This window comes from Hibiscus syriacus, unplaced genomic scaffold (assembly GCF_006381635.1).
Source record: "Hibiscus syriacus cultivar Baekdansim isolate YM2019G1 unplaced genomic scaffold, ASM638163v2 tig00110548_pilon, whole genome shotgun sequence".
Lineage (NCBI taxonomy): Eukaryota > Viridiplantae > Streptophyta > Magnoliopsida > Malvales > Malvaceae > Hibiscus > Hibiscus syriacus.
Window position 1 is genome coordinate 3,425,831 of NW_024062775.1, and position 18,615 is coordinate 3,444,445.

The window sequence follows — 18,615 nt, forward strand, 5'->3', positions numbered from 1 at the left end:
TGTTCGGGTTTTGGTAGTATGCTTCACTATGGGAGCTTGAATGCCCGTCTCTGGCTTTTCTTTAGCAGGGAGTTCAGGGGGAGCATCTGGCCATGGAGTGCGTTTGATGGGATGGTGATGTCCAAAGGAGGGTCAATGAATCATCTGCATGATGTACAAGCTAGTAATTGATGGGTTGCCCAACTATAGGATGCAAACCAATACATACATAAAAAACAACTATAGTCCATGAGATGTTTAGAATGCTGCATGGAGCACCATGGAAACATGTGGTGCATTATATGATACACACACAAATTTATGGAACAAACAGAAAGGAAATACTTAAACGTCTATAAGGATACAGATATATTAGCAATCACAATGAATTCCCAAAAACGCATACTTCATCATATCAGAAAGGTCAAAAAGTTACATCTAACATCCTAAGTTGAATGTTATTAATTGACAGTTGACACCATTCAGTAAACAACTTAACAAATGCAGAGACTGCTAACATATCAGTCCACAAGTTGGATATGTCCAAGAGAGAATATTCGACCAAATAATCTACAAGAGCAACCACCATGAGTCCATGACCACTCAACAATTACTTACTCGTGTTCAAACCCCATGGTTGAAAGGAGCATAAAGCATAATGCTTACAACTGACTCCTCAGCATTTATTTTTGTACCTAAACATTGATGAAATTATATGATTCTTGATGATGATGCACCATATGACTGAAGATTTCACTAGAACATGTGAAGGGTGCTTAATTTGATGTTTTCCGATGTCATTGACACATCATATCTGTCAAATGCATTGACAAACGAATGCAAACCCAATCCATATCTTATGTAATAACATAAGTTTCATGCCGTATGATCAACCTGACATTAATTTAATTATCTAACCTTGTAGAGTTCATATTCATCAAACCTCAATCATGTGAAAAAAGATTACATATTTGGCACAGCTATACTTATTAAATTTAGTAATTATAGAAAAGCTTATATTGTCATTGACCTTCATTTTAATCATTAGGCAATAGACAGCACAATACCAAATAAAATGAGAATCAAAAGAGAAATTCACCTGGGAGGAAATTTGCTATCAGTACGAGCCTCAACTCGAAGCCACCAGAGCAAAACTTGACGACCACAGCTTCCAAGTGGCTCCACCATCGAAGGGTCTCGAATCAAACCCAATGGACTCTCAACATCCCCATCCAACATATCGATATCCTTAATCCATTCTGGCTTATCTTCTCCACTTTTCCAAAGTAACCTAGAATTCAAAACAAACCCTGACCACTCCAACTTCCGGGGCAGCACAGTCAATCTGCCGTCAATACTAACAGCACTTTTCCCAGCAAAGGGCAATGTATTACAAGTATGCCATCCTGCCAACATATTAGATGCATTACACGCTGGACCTTGAATCGGCATTCTAGGATTCTCCCCTTCCTCCTTCCGATCTGACGACTCATCAATATTACCTGAAGTAGCAAGTATTCCAACGGAAACTGCCCCAAACCATTTCACATTTTGGATCTCATCAAAAAGTTCCATACTATGCATATTACTATCATCCGCAAACATAACAATTCCATCTAGTTTCTTCTCTCTTACAATTCTGCCATCCAAGTAACACAAAATTGGAGTCAACCATCAATTATAACAACCTAATTCCGAAACGCATACTTGCCATGCCATCACTTTTAAATTAAATGGAAATTTAGTACACGATTACCTTAAAGCGTGAAGGCGCATTTTGGACTCCAATTGATGTCGTTCGTCCCAGGAATTCGGCATCCGTTGATTTAATCCGACGTGGATAGTTTTCAAACCAGATTTTGCAATAAGCGACGCCGCTTCATTAATGACACCGCCAGCTTCCACCACGATCCAAATCAGATCGTACGGAACCACCATTAGTGAGTGCATCACACCGGTCAAATGCAGCGCTTGGAAAGTCCGCACATACGTCGGAGTGACCACAATAATTACCCTCGGATCCTTCACACCGAATTGTAACCTCTGTTCCTTTTGAACTCTCTCTAAGATCTGATGCGCCTTCATAACCTCAACCGGGTCCGGATGAGGCCAAGGACGGATCCGGATCCCGTGCCGCCCTACAACAACTCGTGAATTCGTCGCTGTCTTGTTCGGAAACGGTACCCGGAGGTTGTTGGCGAAGGGGGTGGAGGACAGAACGGAGTTAACATCGAGGGTTTTGGTAAGCTCGACAGCTGAACGAAACGGCGGCGTGTAGAGGTTGGATGAAGAAGTGGAGAAGAAGAAGAAGAAGACCAAACGAGAAAAACGGAATCCGAGAACTAAGCTGATTAAACAACAGAGACCGTGGAGGAGAAGCCAAAAAACAGCTGCGGGCGATTTATAGCCGGTGTCGGATGACGAATCTAACAGTCCTGAATACCTGAAGCTGTTGCTCCGGCGGCTGAGATAGCTCTGGTGCAACGCCGAAAGCTTCATTGTCGGCCCTCTCCCGAAGCTCCTGCGGGAAGTAGTCTGTAGAATTATACGAGGGATTGGTTTTGATTTGGTGAGGAAGGTGTGGACTCAAGCTTGATTAATGGGAGAATTTTATGATTAGTTAAATTAATTTTTAAGTTTTGCTGCTTTAATTTCTTCTTTCTTTTCTTTTAAGACATAAGCATATGATTTAGGGAGGCTGGGAGGGGGACAACAAAGCTTAATACTCGAATTTAGACATGATTAAAAAGCTGAAATAATTTAAGAATTGCACATGGAATGATGTTAATGCTTGCTTACTCCTCATAAATTTGCTGAGTTTAAACAAAGAAGCTTACTATTTGATACATTAAAATAATTTCCTTTCTTTTACAAGTTTGTTCTTTTGTTAATTATTTTGTTTATGCTGGTGTAATAATTTCTCATTAATCATTACTTACCATCGTAATTAAAAATCTACTATATGTTCTTATATTCCACATTTAGATGTTTCGCCCATACCAAACCTTTTGATTATAATGAAAAGTTTAATTATGTCACATTTAATACATAAATGATAATATAAAGATTAATTATCACATGAATTATTATCCAAGTTTTTAAGTAGTTTTTTATAATATAAATGAGAATTAGTTTTAAACATAAAAGTATAAAAGAAGTGTAAAACTGTGATGTTGAAATCCTCGATCGTAAGAAATAACAATAACTTTATAATTTTTTATTGTGCACCTGAATCTTACATTATATGTGTATTAAATATTAAAATTTTCGAGTGTTTTCTCCCACTGAAGCAGTCCAGTCAGGGGAGCACGCGCCTCCTGTGTTGCTCGGTTCCATGCGGTTTCCGTCTTTTGACTTTAGGGATACTGAGCGAGTCGTGGTTCATGGAAATTGCACTCTTTGTTTCTTTTCCGCCTTATAAAACAACGTTGAAGTGATTTTCATTTACCAAGAAACTTCCTTTCGCACCAGATATTTTGATATCTCAATACAATGTCATCTATATTATTTTATTCTTAATTTTAATCCAAAGAAAAATGAAGATGGTAGCACACTAACCAAGTTTCTCTTTAATTTCCAAATATATAAATGTAAATGAGTTTCTTTCAACTCTTTTTATGGGCTTAGGATAGTTTTGACTGATCATCCAAGTCCCAACCTCTATTAGACCAATATGGACCCCAATAATCATATCGAGGCACAAGTCAATGGCAGTGTTGCCGACATCTTAAATAAACTAATTTTTTTTTCCAAAAGATTATTTTCAAATTTCAAAAAAAAAAAATCGACTTATACTTCTGCATATATTGTAGATTATAAATATAGATAACCTAAATATCGATTGGTAAACATAATAAATTCCGGGGAAAAGTCGTCAAACTTAAATTATTTTTTATTAGAAAAATAATAAAGTATTTTTTTTAGTTGGAAAAAATAATAAAGTTGTTGATTTGCTTGGGATGGTTGGACCTTGCTGGAACCTACATTTGACGGCAAATGTTAAGACGACAGATGAGTCACCTATATGGCCAATAGCCGACGCTATTATTTTGACCAAAGTCCACCACCCTCGACCTTTTTATCAACAACCCTTTTCTGATCGTCTTCTTTTTCAGCTTTCACCCTTTTCTTGTTTGTATTTCCTTTTGCCTTTGCATGTTTATGTGGCAGACATGGAGGTGGAGTTAATGATGAGTTATAGAAACAGAAACAGTTTAACAGCGAAAATGGAAGAAAACGCAGTCCAAGAAGCAGCTTCAGGGCTCGAAAGTGTTGAGAAACTCATCAGTTTACTTTCCCAAACTCAACAACAAAACAATGGCAGCGATTTATCAATGGACTGCAAAGCTGTTGCAGACGTTGCCGTTTCCAAGTTCAAGAGAGTTATATCGCTTCTGGGTCGAATCAGGACCGGACACGCCCGTTTCAGAAGAGCACCGGCAAATCCAGAGCCAGAAACCAAGGCGGTTTATAACGCAACGCCGTTACAGCAGATTCCCCCACCTCATCATCCTCCGCATCGTGATCATGATTTTTTAACGGTGAAAAGTGGGGGTTTAGAGAGGAAAGATTCATCAACGACCATCGATTTTTCATACTCTTCTGCTGGGAATTCCTTCATGTCGTCCTTGATGGGATATACTGATAGTAAACAACCATCTTCATCATCCGCGTTTCAAATCACCAATCTTTCTCAGGTTTCCTCAGCTGGGAAGCCTCTTTTGTGTTCTTCTTTGAAGAGGAAGTGTAGCTCTGAGAACATGGGTTCGGGCAAGTGCAGTGGCTCTTCTGGTCGTTGCCATTGCTCTAAGAAAAGGTACATACATACACATACACATACACATATACATACACATGTTTTTTTTATCTTCCTTGAATTTCTTACTTAAGTTTGTGTGTACTGAAAATCTGGGTTTTGACAGAAAGATGAGATCAAAGAGGGTTGTAAGGGTTCCAGCAATAAGCTTGAAATTGGCTGATATTCCACCAGATGATTACTCATGGAGGAAATACGGTCAAAAACCAATCAAGGGGTCTCCGCATCCTAGGTAATTTCATTAAGCAAAATCTTTTTTGAAGCAAAATAAAACATAGTTTAAGATTTAAGTTTTGTAACATGTTTTGTGTGTCTGGTTTTGGATATATGATTGGAACAGGGCTTACTATAAGTGCAGCAGTGTAAGAGGATGTCCAGCTCGCAAACATGTGGAAAGAGCCTTAGATGATCCATCGATGCTAATAGTTACCTACGAAGGCGACCATAACCATTCCCTAGCTGTTGCAGAAACCACCAATCTCATCCTGGAGTCCAGTTAAGATCGAAACAACACTGGCCCTTCGTCCAGAAAAATCCCAGAAATCATTTTTCGAAATAAATCGACATTGGTATCAATCTCGAGATTTTCCAATGGGGTTGGTTCATCCCCTTGTGAAACACTGAAACATATGTCAACCTCTCTCTATTCTTATTGCTCTTCAATTATGTGGATTAAATTGATTTTTTTTTGGATTATTAGTATTCGGCTTTGATCTTTCTTCCTCTAACATCGGTGAAGCAAAATTTATATATTAAATGCAAAATATTAAAGTAAGAGAGAGATTGAGTCAAACAATTGGAAAGGTTTGGACAAATCATGTGGGGTTAGAGACGGTTCACTGTAAGAGAGAAAGGTTGGCAATTGCCGGTTGGGAGAGCTACTTAAAGCACAGGTTGGTGTTGGTTATAAATTTTACACACTTCTTACGTGTTGTTACATTAATTTTATATTTTTTACCAAATGATTCATTTATTGATTTGTAATACAAGTACAAAACAAAGAGAGATAAAATCTGGGTACAAGTGATACTACGAAATTATAACATGGAATGCACGATCGAGTATAAGTCAAACCACATTGGACAAGCATCTTATTTAATAATTTAAATAAAATGAATAAAATTATGAAAATGATAATTTCTTATTAAAAATTAAAATTATTTGTACGTTTCATCTTAACAGAGTCATTGACACTGACTGACATTTCTCAAATTTGAAATAACGAAGAAGAAAATTAAATGGCGATGGATTTTAAGTAAATTGGCAAAGTCAAAATGGGTGGGTGGAGAAATTGATAAATTAGTAGGTAGGACCCTGCATTTTCATTCGGTGTTTATTAATATGGTTTTTCTCTTGCTTTGCCTTCCCTCGTTGTCAGCCTCCGAAAGTGAAAATGGTCCCCTTTCTCCTTCATTATTATTAAATTATCCCTCACATGTGGATTCCACCATTACCACATCAATTTCAATTATCCTTACTTTTCAAAATGCTTTCAACTCTAGTCTTTCTAAGAAGTTGAATAAAGATTTAATGTTCTTTATTTTTTTCAATATAAATAATACTATTAAAAATATATTTAATGATAAATTTAACTATTAATATTTATTCTTTTATTCTTTTTATTTTAAATTTTTACCATTTTATCTATCAATGGTTAACATTTAGTCTAATTACTAATTTTTCAATGACAAGTTATTAAAATTAAAAATTTAATAGTGCTAACATGATAGTTTGTTTAGTAGTCACGTCTACCTCATAAAATGTTACACAACTTTTGAAAAAAAAATGATCTAATCTAATAATTAAGTATTTAAGTATATATGAGTTATTACATGAACATTTTAATAATTTCTTTCGAAAAAAATCAACAATCTAACTGAGTTCATATTTCATATTATATTAAAATATTTATGGTGTTATACGGATGAATCCATGCAGGACGATATGATGGTTAGGGATATGGCTCTCACACAGGTGACTGGAATTGGGCAGTCTTGCGAGCTTCTCTTCTTCAATTCTTTTGTTCATAGCTGCTGTTCGACCACCGATGCATAATGGTGTGCCTGATTCATTCAGATGGAAATGGGGCAAACTACGTCGGTTTACAGCCAAGTCTGCATATAGTCGAAGAACGGGGGAACTAATATGGAAGATGATATCCAAATTCCGGGGTTTGCCGAGGATCAAAACATTTCTTTGGCTACTTTGTCGAGGGAGAATCCTGTCGAATGAAGAAAAAGCTCGGAGACACATGACAAACGATGCCAGCTGCGGAATCTGTGGAACTTCTATTGAAACTCACTCACATTTTTCATAATTGCTCGATAGCTAGGACTAGTTGGACTAGTTCGATAGCTAGGACTAGTTGGACTAGTCCGATCAAATTGGAACTAGCTGTGGAGTTTGAGAATATGGACTTTCGCGAGTGGATTGCTAAGAATATCAGCCAACCGAATTACCTCCCGATTTTACCAAGTGATTGGGATATCCGTTTTGGCCCGATGTTGTGGTGCTTATAGAAGCGCAGGAATCGTTTAATTTTTTAACCTGATTATCGGTCGATGGAAAGCGTTCTGGCGGTGAGCTTACTAGTACAGGAGGAAGCTAATACTGCTATATCATCCCACCAGGCGGTCGTAAAAAACCAGGCCATACCAGTCGACCGTTCTGGTTCGTGGTCATCTCCGTCCAATGACTGGTTCAAGCAAAACGTTGATGGACCTTGTCGTACTAATCTGAGGTTGGCAGCATGCGGTGGAGTCATCCGAGACCATGACGGGGTATGGCTCTCAGGATTCACTAAAACCATTGGATGTTGCTCATCTTTGGAGGCCGAATTATGGGACATCTTCGAAGGATTGCAGTTGGCTTGGGATTTGTGTTTACGCCAACTTATTGTTGAAACAAACAGACTGTGAGAGGTTATCTTGGTTCTTAAGCCTGATTCAAGTATGGGTGTGGGATCTCCAATGGAGAACCATATTATAGAACTACTTGATCGTGACTGGGAGATTCAGATTACTTCCGTACCACGAGAACTCAACCGGGTGGTGGATTACATGGCAAAACTAGCGTGGAATAGACCATTTAGATTGCATATATTTCATGAACCATCCCTTCAGAGGTTGGACCAACTTTCTATGAAGACAATCGGACTTGCATAGAGAGACCTCTAGTTAGTTTTAAGCTTTTGCTTCTCTTTTCATTAAAAAAATTACTATAAATCATGTGACATTATTTGACCCCTTCCCTACTAAAACAAAAGGAAAGAAGAATGACGAAGTACAACTATGGCAGTATCTTCGTTCTCAATCATGTGAACCATTCCATGTTTTGTATTAATACCAAGCCTTTTTCCCCTTTGAGCAAAGGCGTTGAACAGAAAAACAATCTATTGGAGTCCTCTTTCGTTTCGCTTTGAAGCATTGTATAAATTTAGTAGATAAAACTTATCGGAAATTCAAGTAATGGGTAAACCTTAAACAGAAACCCCCATCACTTTAACCCACAGAAATAAACGAAGGGGAGAAAAGAAGTTTCATTTCTAATTCAATGAATTCACATTTCTCATTGCACGTGAAAGGTTATTGTTTACACACTCCCACCCCTCAACAAAAAGGGTCGATCCCTCTAACACAAATATCAAATCAAATCATCATAAATATTAAGCTATTTTCTCCCCTTCCGTACGATTTTTTTGACCGTATAATGTGTATGTTCTTTTAAGAACTTCGATAACTGGTTTAACTAGGAAGATCATGAATCTGTGGTTAATGTATTATTGTTCTTTTTACGACAGTATTCGAAGATGTTTTCCTCCATTCTTTCCACCACGAAATGAGCAAGGGTATCAGTGTATTCCACCATGTTCTCCTTGCACAAAAACTCATCCCAACACATCTTCTCCACATCCCTGTAATAATCATGGACGAAGATATGAGTCTTCGGGTTGCCACCTTTCTTGCTCCTCGCCAGCACCCCGGATGTGAACATCGGTTGCATCCTTCCGGAGGTGTCCGGTCCGTTGCCTCTCGGTCCGTCTATCAATATCACATCCCAATCCACTTTTTAAACATGGTTCGGAAAGTCATTGATCCCCAGCTTGCACTCCGAGAACAACAGGTTCTGGACCGGTCTACATTCGTTCCGAATCTGTTCCTTAGCCAACACGATTAGCTCCCCGGTCTCGCTTATCTTCGTCATGTATTGTACGTTGAAGGCGTCGATTTCGGGATGCAACTCCTCGTAATAGGCGGCGTAGTACCGGTTTTCGTCAATGAAAACGGTGCGTCCGTTGTGGTTCAATGCCTTCCAGAGAAGGGTTTCCTGCGTTAGGCCGAAAACGAGGAAGTTGCAAGGGGAAGAACATTTGCGCAGCACATCGGAGATGGGCTTCAACTCGGAGTATGCCATGTGGTAACTTTCGTTGTTCTTCGAAGCATAATGGAGGAGCGTGTTGATGACGGTGGTCGGCAACGGCTGACCACCGATGACAGAGCCCCAAGAAGAGACGCTAGCAGGGCCTGCCACGGTTGTGCTGCGGCGGCCGTTTTACTAGTGATTGACTCTGTGGCGTATATGACCATTAAAAGGAAAGCAACGGTGAAGAAGGAAACAAAAGCAAGGAGCCATAATCTGTTTGATCTCCCTTGTTTTTGGATATAAGGATGGAGGAGAATCAGCTTAGTATTGCTGTTACCGTTCTTCATTTTTGGTTCTCTTGAACAAAACACAACACTTTTTCTTCTCTTCTGATCGAGAAAAAAATGGGGTTCGATTTAAAGAAGAGTATACACGGGGTTGAAGCAATATAGGGGGGTTTAGCCAACATGAACTGATATTACACACAACCTAATACTGTTCTAGAAAACCAAATTATACCGCATGGAAAACACAACCTAATACTTGTATTTGGCATGTTAGATTAGGGCATGCTGCTTTGTCTACAATGAATAAAATAGATTGTTTGCATTCTGTTAAATTTCAACATGATTTGATGCATAAATGTTCTATTTGCCCTTTAACTAAACAAAATAGATCGATTACCTTTTCCTATAAGTAACTCTAGGTCTGCTATCCAGTTTCAGCTTATTCACAATGACTTATGGGGTGCATATAGAGTTTCTACACACAGTGGTCATAGGTTTTTTCTTACCATTGTTGATGATCACACTAGGATGACTTGGATATATCTGTTGAAGCACAAAAATGATGCTCTTTCCTCTTTAAAACATTTCATTTCCTTAGCTAAAACTCAATTCTCTACCTCTGCTAAAGTAATTAGGAGTGACAATGGCTCTGAATTTTTTAATTCAGAATGTTCCCCTTTTTTTTCTTCCCTTGGCATTGTTCATCAAAGTTCTTGTGTGGGTACTCCTCAACAGAATGGTGTTGCTGAAAGAAAACATAGACACATCTTAGAGGTTGCTCGAGCCCTTCGTTTTCATTCTAATGTTCCTATTAAATTTTAGGGTGAGTGTGTACTCACTGCATGTTACATTATCAATAGGCTTCCCTCCTCTGTGATTAAATGGAAAACACCATTTGAGATGCTTTATCACAAATCACCATCTTTGTCTCATCTTAAAGTCTTTGGTTGTTTATGCTATGCAACTAAGCCACACTATAGTGATAAATTCTCATCAAAAGCCATTCCTGTTGTGTTCTTAGGTTACTCTACTACTAAAAAAGGCTACATTCTTTTTAATCTTGACTTAAAAACCTTCTTTGTTAACCGAGATGTCATCTTTCATGAAGATGTCTTTCCATTTAAATTTGCTTCCTCCAATCAGTTTTTTTCCACCTCATCCTGATATACCTGACTCTGATTTTTTACAACTCTCATTCCCTTCCTCACTTAAACAAATTCCTTCCTCAGATTCTGTTTTGCCTTCAGATTCTTTAGAAATCTCCACTAATCCTTCTTCAACTGATTCAGAGGATCTTTCTAATGCTTCAACAGATGTAGTCCCAATCAGTATTCCTCAAGCTTCTGTCCCTAATCCTGTGTCTACTAGAACATCTTCTAGAGTTTCAAAACCTCCATCTTGGTTACATGATTATGTTCATACCTGCCAATCTACTTCTCCTTCAGGTCAATACCCCATATCTCACTATATTTCTTATTCTCATTTACCACAACATACACAATCTGTTGTTCTTTTTGTTTCTCATTTTCCTGAACCAAAAACCTTTCAAGAAGCCCAATCTGATCCTAGATGGGTTAAGGCGATGCAAGAGGAAATTCATGCTCTTGAGTTAAATAAAACTTGGTCTCTTGTTTCCTTGCCCCCAGGAAAAGTATGCATTGGATGTAAATGGGTGTTTCGTGTTAAGTTCAAAGCCTCAGGTGAAGTTGAGAGGTTCAAGACAAGACTTGTGGCTAAGGGTTATAATCAAAGAGAGGGAATTAATTTTGTGGATACCTTTTCCCCTGTTGCTAAGCTTACCACAGTACGTTTTATTCTTGCACTTGCTGCTATTTTTGCTTGGCCTTTGTGGCAAATGGATGTTCACAATGCTTTCTTGCAAGGTGATTTACTTGAGGAAGTTTACATGGAGTTGCCTCAAGGGTTTTGTAGCCAGGGGGAGAATGTTGTGTGTAGACTACAAAAGTCTCTCTATGGCTTAAAGCAAGCCTCAAGACAATGGAATGCCAAGCTCACAGAAGCTCTCATCTTAGCAGGATATAGTCAAAGCAAACATGATTATTCTATGTTTACAAGGAGACAAGGGGATTGTATAGCAGTACTTCTGGTTTATGTTGATGATCTGCTAATCACAGGAAATGATGCTAAGATGATTTCAGAGTTGAAAGGGGTGCTTCATAAGAACTTCAAGATGAAAGACCTGGGAGAACTGAAATATTTTCTGGGCTTGGAAATTTTGAGAACAAAAGAAGGGATATTGTTAAATCAGAGGAAGTATGCTCTTGAACTTATTCAAGATGCAGGGTTAGGGGGTGCAAAACCTGCTGCAACGCCCTTAGAATAGAATTCTAAACTCACTACAATGGAATATGATCATTCCCTGCAACAAGAGAACAAAGATGAGGATTGTTTAGTTGACAAAGCAGAATTTCAAAGGTTAATTGGCAGGCTGCTCTATTGACACATACAAGGCCTGACATAGCTTTTTCAGTCCAACACCTTAGCCAGTTTATGCATAATCCGAAGAAAGAGTACATGGAGGCAGCTCTTAGAGTGGTAAGGTACATAAAGAACAATCCTGGGTTGGGGATTATCTTGAAAGCTTCAAGTAGTTGTCAACTGATGGCTAGCTGTGATTCGGATTGGGCAACATGTCCAATGACAAGGAAGTCAGTGACAGGTTTCTGTGTAAAGCTAGGTGATTCACTAGTTTCATGGAAATCAAAGAAACAAAGTACCATAGCAAGATTCTCAGCAGAAGCTGAGTATAGAAGTATGGCAACAACAACTTCAGAATTGATTTGGTTGCAAGGGTTGTTAAAAGAGCTTGGTGTCAACAATAATCAACCTGCAAAGATCTTCAGTGATAGCAAAGCAACCCTACAAATTGCAACAAATCCTGTGTTTCATGAGAGAACAAAGCATATCGAGATAGATTGCCATTTTATAAGAGAAAAAATTCAGCAAGGCCTAATTCAAACAGAATTTGTACCAACTGCAGAGCAACAAGCAGATATTCTGACAAAGGCTCTTGGAGTTGTACAACATAAGTATCTCTTATCCAAGTTGGGAGTGAAAGACGTATTTCACTTCCCAACTTGAGGGGGAGTGTTAAGAATAAAAGTTGTTAGAAGTCAGTTAGGGAAGTTAAAAATCTGTTAAAGGATTAATTAGGCAGTTAGCCTCTGTTGTAAATACTATATAAGTGATGTAAATGTGATAAATTAATATATCGAGGTATTTTCAGTAATTCCTTTGTTTTAACAGTTTAGCCAACATGAACTGATATTACACACAACCTAATACTGTTCTAGAAAACCAAATTATACCGCATGGAAAACACATTAAGTATGTTTTTCTCTTTTTCTTTTTAAGTTGGTCGGTTTTGCTTCTATGTATTTTTCATGTGGTGTGGTTTTTGAAATTTAATAACAATTAGATTCTTCTTATTTTTAATACTAAATTATTGAATTTTACATAGAATTAGAGTTATAGAATTGGAATGAAAAGGGATAATTATGAAGGAACAAAAACTTTATTGATATAAAATAAAAGTTTATATAACAAATCAGTACTTAAAGTATTTTTTGGTACAAATAGATATTTAAAGTATTCAATTTTTCATCCAAGTATTTGAAATATTCTTTAATTAATGTCACGTGTCAATTTTTTAGAATTTAAATAAAAATGTTTGAATAACTGTAGTATCTACTTTTACAAAAAAAGATAACTTTAAGTACTTAAATGAAAAAATATATATATTTTAGATACTTATTTGATATAAACTTATAAAATTTTAAAGAATCAAAATAGACGTGAAAATAAGAGGAAAAAATTAGGGTTGGGTGGAGGTAAAAAGTTGGTGAAGGTAAAGTTCATGTAAGCGACCCAATAACTAATTACGGTCCAAAAGTCGTTTTGCCTTGATGAATTCCAGGTTTAATTCTCACGTAAACTTTTTAAAAATGAACACATTTCTTAATAGATTAGTTACCGTTGAAGCAGACAATCCACCTACTGATTTTGTAGAATCGTGGCATGGCCTTGGTTTTATGAATAAATTAATTAATTGGATTGAATCTGCCGTCAAAAAAGCAAATCATGCTGCTTTTGTTTCTTGCTTTGGACTAACAGATGTGGATGTTTACAGTTATAGCCCATGATTTTTTCAGAAAGTTCCAACATCTTCGCAGAAAGTACATGGGGTAATGTCAAAGCAAACGTCGGTCTCGCTCGTATATTTTTATGACAAAAACAATGGTCGACCAAGTCTTCAGGGACAAGTTTGACATACCAACTATTAGTTCACGTAATGTACGATATTTTGGGTTAGTAATAACATTATCAGAAGACAATATTTCGTACATAAAAGGGGAAATAAAGACCTTTATTGGCGCAAGTTCTTGTTGTAGTTAAGCAATCTTTTATGTCAATTTGGTAGGTTAATGCTTGTGGGTATTTTGTACTGGTGAAATTTACTTGATTTAATCATTAGTTTATGAACTAAGCAAGGCCTGTGAATTGTGGAGCTGGGACAATATATTAATTGCCACTATTTGTATTATCACAACTTAGCATAGTTATTTGATTATGGATCGATTATTTGGCATAGTATAGCTGATTAGCTGCTAGATAAAAGACCTATTTTAGTGGTCTATTGAATACTGCTTCCTTTTGGTTTCTTGAGTTCCAGACTTCCAGTGATTGCTGAAGCTCTAGCTCCTTGTATCTCTTGATTGCATTAGCAATATGGCATACAAGCACATAGAAACCTCAATATCATTTTGTCATGAGAGTCCATTTTGAAAGTTCATCATTTGCTAATTAATTAGTCATTAGCTAATTAATTAGTCATTAGCTTTGGGTGAGGCGTTTGTTCAAATTTGGGCTCATTCATTTCATTATTCCATATTAATGTAGTAGGTCTTTTCCACCATTAGCCGGCATTTAGCATAATAGTTTTCTTGAATTTCTTCATCCGCTGTTGGTAACTAAAAGTTGTTTTTATTGTCATTTAAACCTTGGAAAATGAATCACTATCTAAAGCATGTACCTATAGATAAGACTAGGAGAAATATTTTGTAATCAATTTTATCCGCTGCCTGGTTCTTGAGACATCTGCAATTTCAATAAGAAGCATGGAACTTCAAGTAGCCTCTTGTCTTGAGATTATCTGACTATTTAAACATTGCAGATTGTGAGCTAACAAGTTTGGCCTGCAAGTTTTAGCTTTGATTTGCAGCATTGGGGATTGAAATGTTATTCATGTGTAATGTTACACTTCGATTTCGCTAGAGAAAAGAGGCCTTTGATATTTGGCAAAATTATCAGTTACCCTTTTGTGTAAACTGAATGATTCTGAACCAGCTTTTGCGGTCACTAGATTTGGTTCAGGTGCTTGCTTATTTGGGTACATAAATTTTGCACTCCTTGTAGGTCTGCTGCATTTTTCTTTTAACATATTTCTGCTGCTTCATGGAAAAAAGACAAAGCTAATTGATTTATGATAAGAGAAACAAGATTCGATAGGAACATTAATGAAGATTATCTTATAGCAGCAGTGAGAAGAACCGGATTGGCGTAATAATGACCTTTTTTTTTATCCAAAAATCACCCAAATATATATTATTTACTTGTCAGACACTGTTTCTCCAAATATTACCAACCTAGTACCCTTTGACAATAAAACGTGGTTGACCAAACACGCCTTGCACACTTGGATGGAAGGCGTGGATCATCAAGTGCGCCTTCCATCCGAGCTGGCGTCACGGGGTAAAGCGTGGATCCTCAAGCGCGCATTCGATGTGATTCTGACCTTCCATAAATATCTCCTTTAATACCGCCCAACCGTCCCCCTCCCCTTTAATTCACCCCTCCCCCTCAAACTATAAATACCCCATCATACAACCCTCAAACCACACCAAAAATTTTCTCCTCTCCCTTTCATCAATCATTATAGTAAGCTTTAAGTAAGTTCTGTTATAGTTTTTATAAGGTAAAACTTTTCTTATTATATTATATTCATTTAATATATTATTATTTTATTATACTAATTTTTTATTTTTTTTGCAGTTATAAAATGGAAAGCAGGTTACTGCATTTAGATGGAAATAATATCTCCAATTATTTTATTGATGCAATAACAAATTTAAATTGTGTTATTTTAATTATTGTGAATTTTTATTTATTTATTTTAGTATTAATTTAGATTTTAATTTATATATTATTTATTTAATTAGGGGAATTACCGTACATTAGATCCATTTATTCATAACGTTAAGTTAGAGATACCGAATCGTATCTGGTCGTATTTAGCCGGGTCTGGATTCGGTTATATAACGAGATATGAAGGGCACTAAAACCTCGAACTTCCCTTATTTCTACACTAATTGAGAGGTGGAGGCCAGAGACACACACATTACATCTTCCGTGTGTGGAATGCACTATTACATTAGATAATGTTTTCATACATTTGGGGCTTCAGGTAGACAGGGCTATTATTTCTGGTGTGGTGGATGGTGACTGACATTCCTTGTGCGAGGAGTAACTTGGAGGTATCCCGCATACTTTCAACGATAGTCGAATACCGTTAGCATGGTTGACTATAAATTTTAAAAATTTGTGTGAAGATTGTTCCGAAGAACATACTAAAAGATTTGCTCGAGCTTGCATATTACAACTCATAGGAGGGATCTTGATACCCAGCAAATCTCGCAACAAAGTTTATTATATGTAGTTGTGTCACCTCGATGATTTTCACGTTGCCGACTCACTCAGTTGGGGCTCAACAGTTTTGGCATCTCTATATAGAGAAATGTATCAGACAACTGATTATCAAAAAAATACTATCAACGGATGTCTCATTCTTCTCCAATCTTGGGCGTGGTATCGTATGCCCTTTTTATGTCCGGTCATGAATAACCCGTTGGTCCTCCCGTTATTGTTAAGGTAATTTCAATACTGATTTCGTATATAAATAATTTTTTGTGAGTATATAATGAAATATTTTTTTACATTGAATAGATGGTCATGTAGAATGAAAGATCATCGTGATATACCAGACGAATTGGAAGAAATTCGTCTACTCATTGATCAGAAGGCTGGTACAGAAGTATGCATTTAAATTTTATTATTTACCTTTAATTATCGTTATATAATTAGAATATTTTATTTATAAGAATTATATATATTTGTTTTAGTTTGAATGAACTCCTTATTCTACTGAAGAAATGTGCTTGTGCATCCCACCTCACTTGAGTGACTTATCAGATGTATGGATGGCGGTGGTTCCTCTGATATGTTATGATATTGTCGAGTGACATTCTGCTGATTGTGTGCTCCGCCAATTTGACTTCGTACAATATATTCCTGAAGCACCTAAGAATCTCGACCATCTTCATAACGTCGATAGACGAGGCAAAAAGGATGTCAACTGTTGATAAAGCACAAGGAGTAGATAATGATATGAGAGGATCGATAAGGAGGCATTCTCCATAGGGAGTTGATTTATGTGGATTATTATTCGGTTGCAGCTGACTATTATCAGTGGTTCAACATGTTAGGAAAACTATTCCTACTTTCTGAGGAAGCACAAGGTGGAATCATTCATTGGTGTCGAGAAAAGTCTCCACCATCATATCATCAATGTCCCTCGACTCGTGGACTAAGAGCAGATACTTCCGGATCATCCTTAACTTCCCGAAAGGAACCATCACAGCATGCACAATCTACACTGGTTTACATGCCCAGCCCACCACTATATATGGGTACACTGTCAGTTCAAATTGAACCGCATGCATTTCATATGCCACCGCTGAGTTTTATGACACCTATTGTCAGACATTATACTGCCATGTTTATAGATCCAGCGTGGGCTTCATATGCTGTTTATTTGGCGGGTGGTGCTTCACCACAGATACAGACACCTCTGTCTCAGTATGGATCACAGTCTTTGATGTCGATGTTTTTGCAGTTTTCATAGTTCTCTATGAGCGCTAGGATGGTTAGTAATACACCTCTAGGGTCATTATTCTATGGATGTGTTACATCGTCATATGTCCCTCATCAACAAAATATAGTTGCTAATGATAATGATGATGATAAGAGTGAAGAGGAATAGTAAGTTATAGAAAGAAACCCTCATCTGAATAGACAGTCACCACCCTGTGGAACACATTCTAGACGCATACATCGATAGACTTGTTTAGTTTGTAATATTTTTATTTAATTTGCTTTATTTATCTGTAAACATAATGAATTATGGACTTTTCATTTAAGTCATTTCTTAATATTTTTATTATTTAATTGTTTTAGTTGTAATGTTTGTATTTTATGTTTCTATTTAATTATTTTTATTTAGTTTGTAATGTTTTAATTTAATGCTCAAATGACATTCTCAGAAAGTAAACGGAAATAAAATAACAGAAACTAAGATTTCAAGAACCATAATACATCATGATGCTCAACGGTTACGTGATATTAAAAAATATGGACATTTTTCCTATTATGACCTAGATTTCCACATCTTGAGTTAAAATCATTACACATTACGTGTCTTGGGCTATCAAATTGACCAGCTTGTTGAGCCAGCCCATAGTGGGAGCATAATGACATACCACGAACCGTAAATACTTCAACAAATATAACATACATTTGTGTAACAGCGTATGAATTTTGATTCTGAGCATCAACCATCATAGCAACATCGTCATTGTTGGAGAGTTTGAACGATGTATAAGTTAAAGAAAATAATAATGTTGGAAATCAATACTAAAGTGAGGGTAGTCTTCTAGTACTTCCAACATTGACCTTCTTTAAAATTTCAGTGATTAACTCCTCAAGAGTGATGTTTCTCTTGAAGGATAAGCTGGAAAAAAGATTTGATGTGAACACAATGTCGGTTCCATCTTCCCGAATTTCTCCATCATAGTAAACAATAGCTTAAATATGCCTCATTTTGAGAGTTTGAAAGATTGAGAGTCTTATATCTACAACAAAAAAACGTTAATTGTTTCTAATATACAAATTAAAATATAAACTAATACTAAAAAAATTAAAATATTCACAATAATTTAAATAACACAATTTAATATTGTTATCGTATTGATAAAATATCTCGAGATATGATCTAACCTTATATTTTACATCCAAAAAAAGAAATAAAACAAAATT

General features: G+C 36.7%; 2 protein-coding genes and 1 pseudogene across 2 annotated transcripts; 1 reads left to right on the forward strand and 2 right to left on the reverse strand.

Moving 5' to 3' along the window:
• Window positions 1–4: 4 nt before the first annotated feature.
• On the reverse strand, window positions 5–2,513 carry LOC120130901 (beta-1,4-xylosyltransferase IRX14-like). The gene is made up of 3 exons (XM_039148053.1): window positions 1,736–2,513; window positions 1,079–1,618; window positions 5–144 (listed from the first exon to the last, which is right to left on the reverse strand). Exons 1-3 carry the CDS (start codon window positions 2,476–2,478, stop codon window positions 141–143), a joined length of 1,287 nt encoding a protein of 428 aa, XP_039003984.1. The 5' UTR covers window positions 2,479–2,513; the 3' UTR covers window positions 5–140.
• Window positions 2,514–4,106: 1,593 nt separating this feature from the next.
• Window positions 4,107–5,342, forward strand: LOC120131074 (probable WRKY transcription factor 15). The gene is made up of 3 exons (XM_039148174.1): window positions 4,107–4,795; window positions 4,902–5,027; window positions 5,136–5,342. The coding sequence occupies exons 1-3, from the start codon at window positions 4,152–4,154 to the stop codon at window positions 5,293–5,295; spliced, it is 930 nt and encodes a 309-aa protein (XP_039004105.1). The 5' UTR covers window positions 4,107–4,151; the 3' UTR covers window positions 5,296–5,342.
• A 3,185-nt stretch (window positions 5,343–8,527) lies between these two features.
• On the reverse strand, window positions 8,528–9,522 carry LOC120131072 (annotated as a pseudogene).
• Between the last annotated feature and the right edge of the window lie 9,093 nt (window positions 9,523–18,615).

Bases quoted from the DNA above. Each gene is read 5' to 3' on its own strand.
- LOC120130901 (XM_039148053.1), bottom strand. From the start codon at position 2,478: ATGAAGCTTTCGGCGTTGCACCAGAGCTATCTCAGCCGCCGGAGCAAC. The intron at 1,619-1,735 runs GTAATCGTGTAC...CTTGGATGGCAG, and splicing joins ATGCGCCTTCACGCTTTAAG to AATTGTAAGAGAGAAGAAAC.
- LOC120131074 (XM_039148174.1), top strand. From the start codon at position 4,152: ATGGAGGTGGAGTTAATGATGAGTTATAGAAACAGAAACAGTTTAACA. The intron at 4,796-4,901 runs GTACATACATAC...GGGTTTTGACAG, and splicing joins TGCCATTGCTCTAAGAAAAG to AAAGATGAGATCAAAGAGGG. The intron at 5,028-5,135 runs GTAATTTCATTA...TGATTGGAACAG, and splicing joins AAGGGGTCTCCGCATCCTAG to GGCTTACTATAAGTGCAGCA.